General features: G+C 33.6%; 1 protein-coding gene across 3 annotated transcripts; it reads left to right on the forward strand.

Annotated features, from left to right (window-relative positions):
- Positions 1–509: 509 nt before the first annotated feature.
- LOC112778595 (uncharacterized) lies at positions 510–3,430 on the forward strand. 3 transcript variants are annotated; one of them, XM_029295758.2, is made up of 7 exons: positions 510–981; positions 1,330–1,387; positions 1,578–1,732; positions 2,079–2,203; positions 2,349–2,564; positions 2,779–2,827; positions 2,914–3,430. In XM_029295758.2, the coding sequence occupies exons 1-4, from the start codon at positions 832–834 to the stop codon at positions 2,190–2,192; spliced, it is 477 nt and encodes a 158-aa protein (XP_029151591.1). In that variant the 5' UTR covers positions 510–831; the 3' UTR covers positions 2,193–2,203; positions 2,349–2,564; positions 2,779–2,827; positions 2,914–3,430. The 3 variants fall into 3 exon arrangements, 2 of the variants coding, with proteins under 2 accessions (XP_029151591.1, XP_072083881.1); XM_072227780.1 differs by having other exon boundaries at positions 683–981; positions 2,380–2,564; XR_011877661.1 differs by lacking the exons at positions 510–981; positions 1,330–1,387; positions 1,578–1,732 and having other exon boundaries at positions 1,839–2,203.
- The last annotated feature ends 335 nt before the right edge of the window (positions 3,431–3,765 follow it).

Here is a 3,765-nt window from a genome sequence, read left to right on the forward strand (position 1 = left end):
GGATTGGAACTTGTGAATAGCAGTAGACTTCCAACTTACTTGACTTTCCTTTACTCAATTCAGGATAACTAGGTAGAAACAACCTTCAATTATCAGTTGATCTTGAGAAATCCAACAAGGATAGAACTTTCGATTAATCTTCTCCGGGTCAAGGCTTTTAATTTAATTACATAAATTCTCTTATTTATTTTTATTGCTTTAATTTATAAATATACCTGTGCCCATTGCCCAAACTCCAAAACCCCCAATTTACAACTTTTAACCAATAATAAGAACACCTCCCTGCAATTCCTTGAGAAGACGACCCGAGGTTTAAATACTCGGTTATCAATTTTAAAGGGTTTGTTACTTGTGACAACCAAAACGTTTGTAAGAAAGGTTGATTGCTTGGTTTAGTAACTATACTTGCAACGAGAGTTTACTATAACTTCTAAACCATCAATCCTCAATTCTTCATGTAGCAGCACGTGTTCTTGAAAACCTGGGTGCTGATCCAGCTAATATTCGCACTCAGGCTAGTATTATGGCTTTGTTTACTTCCTTTCTACATATTTTCGATACATATGCATATTTTTATCTTAACTTCTTTTTCTTAATCTTATAATATCTATAGGTTGGATGCAGGTTATCCACATGGTTGGTGAGAGTGCTGACAGTGTTGGTGCTACTGTAGGCTCAGGTAGTAGCAGCAATAAGATGCCGACTTTGGAGGAGTATGGCACAAATTTGACCAAGTTAGCAGAGGAGGTAATTGGCTTTTCCTAGTCTTCTTCAATGGTGAGACTTTGACCAAGTTTGTACTTTGGGTCGTTCAAAAATCTCTTGTCATTCATGGACAACAACAAAAAGAAAGCTTCTTCTTCCTCATCATCCTCTTCCACCACCAACTTTGATCATCTTTTTGGTCCCAAGGATCCGTCTACCATGTCATCTTCTTCCACAAGCATCTTTGGCTATATTTTCCCCCTTCCTTCTTCCACTGTATGCATGCCTCTTAACATTTATTGTTGATTCTCCTCTTGCATGTTCCTTTTTTCCTTTTTTCTTTAGTCAAATAATGTTAATATTAGCATATTTAAGACTTTTTCTCTCACATAACCTCCAGCTCTCTTAATAATTTTGGTCAATATTGTAATTATTCTACTATACACGGCATTTGACCAAGCAATCATGAATTTTTAAAATCTTTAATTACTTGAAGCATATTAATTTTGCACCTCTCTACAGGTTATATATATAGTATTCAATTTCTAATTCAAAAAAAATCTTATTTAATAATCGTATTATATGTGAATATATATAAGTAACATATGACATGCACAAATTTAGGTTGGAGGGAGAGATTCAAGGAAGCAGGAGGTGGGATTCAAAAATTATGGAGCACCAGGTTCGTTAGTATAAAATATATACTAGTTGAATTTATTTGACTTAGGTACTACGATCCCACATTTGAATAGTACAAACAATAATTGATAATATATATGTTGTCTACATAGAGGGAACATATTTAATTTGCTTTATAATATAAGTTTGAATGTTTAGGCAGTTTGAGTAATATAATAGTGGTTGGTTTGTAGGTAATTACGGTAAAAGTGAAAGCAGTTGTGGCAACAAGAATGAGACAGTGGAGCCCAGCAGCTACTACAGTTCATCAATCTACTATAGTGGTCAAGAAAATTATTCCCCAAGAACAACAACATCATCAACCAGGACCACTGAATCCCACCATGCTGTGAGTGCCTTAATCCCCATCCTTTACTTTATTTTCTAGTGGTCCATGCATCACACTTCACACATATTCTTATATTATTTTATTTAATTGGCTACTATGGACCTGCACCTCACATTATAGCTTATCACCGTTACAAGTTTTTTAAGCCTCTCTGCCACCTGGCATATGGTAGTTAAGTTAATTTATCTACAGTTAACTAACCATTACTTGATACCTCTATATAATTGACTCAACTTATTCATTAATTGCACTTTGAGTTTCACTATATACATATATCTTAGATAAATCAAATTGGATCCTGTTGTCGGAAGGCAGCAACAAATTGAACGTGTAACTCAAATTTTAGGTCGTCGTACCAAAAATAACCCTTGCCTTATTGGAGAACTTGGTGTTGGGAAGACAGCTATTGCTGAAGGTCTTGCCCAACGTATTGCAAATGGGGATGTTCCTGAAACCATAGAGGGAAAGAAGGTAAGCAGGATTATTCTTTCTGTAGAATGTAAATGGTAATCTATTTTATAATTGATCATATGTTATACTCTCACTTGTGCTAGTTACCCATATATGCCTTTTCATTTCTACGCTATTGAGCAGCCCTCTGTTCTGCATGATTTAGGTTATAACCCTTGATATGGGACTGCTTGTAGCTGGAACTAAATATCGTGGAGAATTTGAAGAGAGGCTGAAGAAACTAATGGAAGAAATCAAACAGAGCGATGAGATAATACTATTTATTGATGAAGTCCACACTCTGATTGGAGTAGGAGCAGTTGAAGGGGCGATTGATGCTGCAAACATATTAAAACCAGCTCTTGCTAGAGGGGAATTGCAGGTAGTCATTTTCCTTAACAAGTTGAAAAAGGAGGCTACTTGGTTGTCTGACCTTGACAATAATTTGATATTTTAGATATTTCAGATGCAATTAGCATAGAAATTAAACTGTCATTTCATACAATAATAGTAATTTTGAGGTTGAAAATGGTGCTGGGGCATGCAGGTTAAAATCTTTAATGAAATCCTTTTAAATAATTTTCTGATTGGTGCAGGCATATGAATCTTTAATGAAAGCTTTCTCTGAAGTCTGAACATAACAAGGTAATATTTATACCAACTGATTTTATTTTTTCTTTTAAATAAAAAAGTGTTTCCTTTTTCTTTTCCTAATAATTTATCTCGTTCAGTTTGGCAATCTTCCATATGGATTCCAAGCAAATACCTGGCTTGTCCCTCCATCTGTTGCTGAGTCACCTTCAAACTTTCCTGCCCTTCCTACTGAGGACGAAAGATGGGGTGGTAATGGTGGTGGCCAAGGTAGAAATGGTGAATATGAGCTTAGACAATGGCCATTAAATTTTGCAGTATTGGCTTCTCTTCCCTGCAAAACTGAAGAGGAGAGAGTGGTCAGAGATAGAAAAGCTTTCCTGCTGCACAGTTGATTTGTTGATACCTCGATATTCATGGCCATCAAGGCAATACAGCATGTCATGGAATCCAATATAAAGAATGAATCAAATTCTCCAAGTTCAATTCTGCATGAAGAGTGCGGAGGAGACTTGTCAGTTGTTGTCAAATGCGATATTCGCAATGGAAATAGAGTTTAAGTGTTATAAGTATTTTTCTCATTTTATTTGCATCACGAAGCAAACTTGTACAATGATTATTGATTAATAAAAGAGTATAAAAATTTTATTTTTTGAATTTGTGAATTTAATGAAATATTTTATGTTGTAGTAATTAATTTTAGTATATTTATATTGTGTATAATATAAAATAAAAAATAGTATAATATAACAAAAAAAATATTACTAAAGATCTTTTGTAACATTTTTTAAGTGTTACAAAAAATATCTACGGTAACATTTTTCTAAGTGTTACAAAAAATATCTATGGTAACATTTTTCTAAAAGTTACATAAAATATCTATTGTAATATTTTTTAAGTGTTACAAAAAATATCTATGGTAACATTATTTTAGGTGTTACAAAAACTATCTATTATAACATTTCTCAAAATATTACTATAGAATATTTTTT

This window comes from Arachis hypogaea, chromosome 19 (genome assembly GCF_003086295.3).
Source record: "Arachis hypogaea cultivar Tifrunner chromosome 19, arahy.Tifrunner.gnm2.J5K5, whole genome shotgun sequence".
In the NCBI taxonomy this organism is placed as follows: domain Eukaryota; kingdom Viridiplantae; phylum Streptophyta; class Magnoliopsida; order Fabales; family Fabaceae; genus Arachis; species Arachis hypogaea.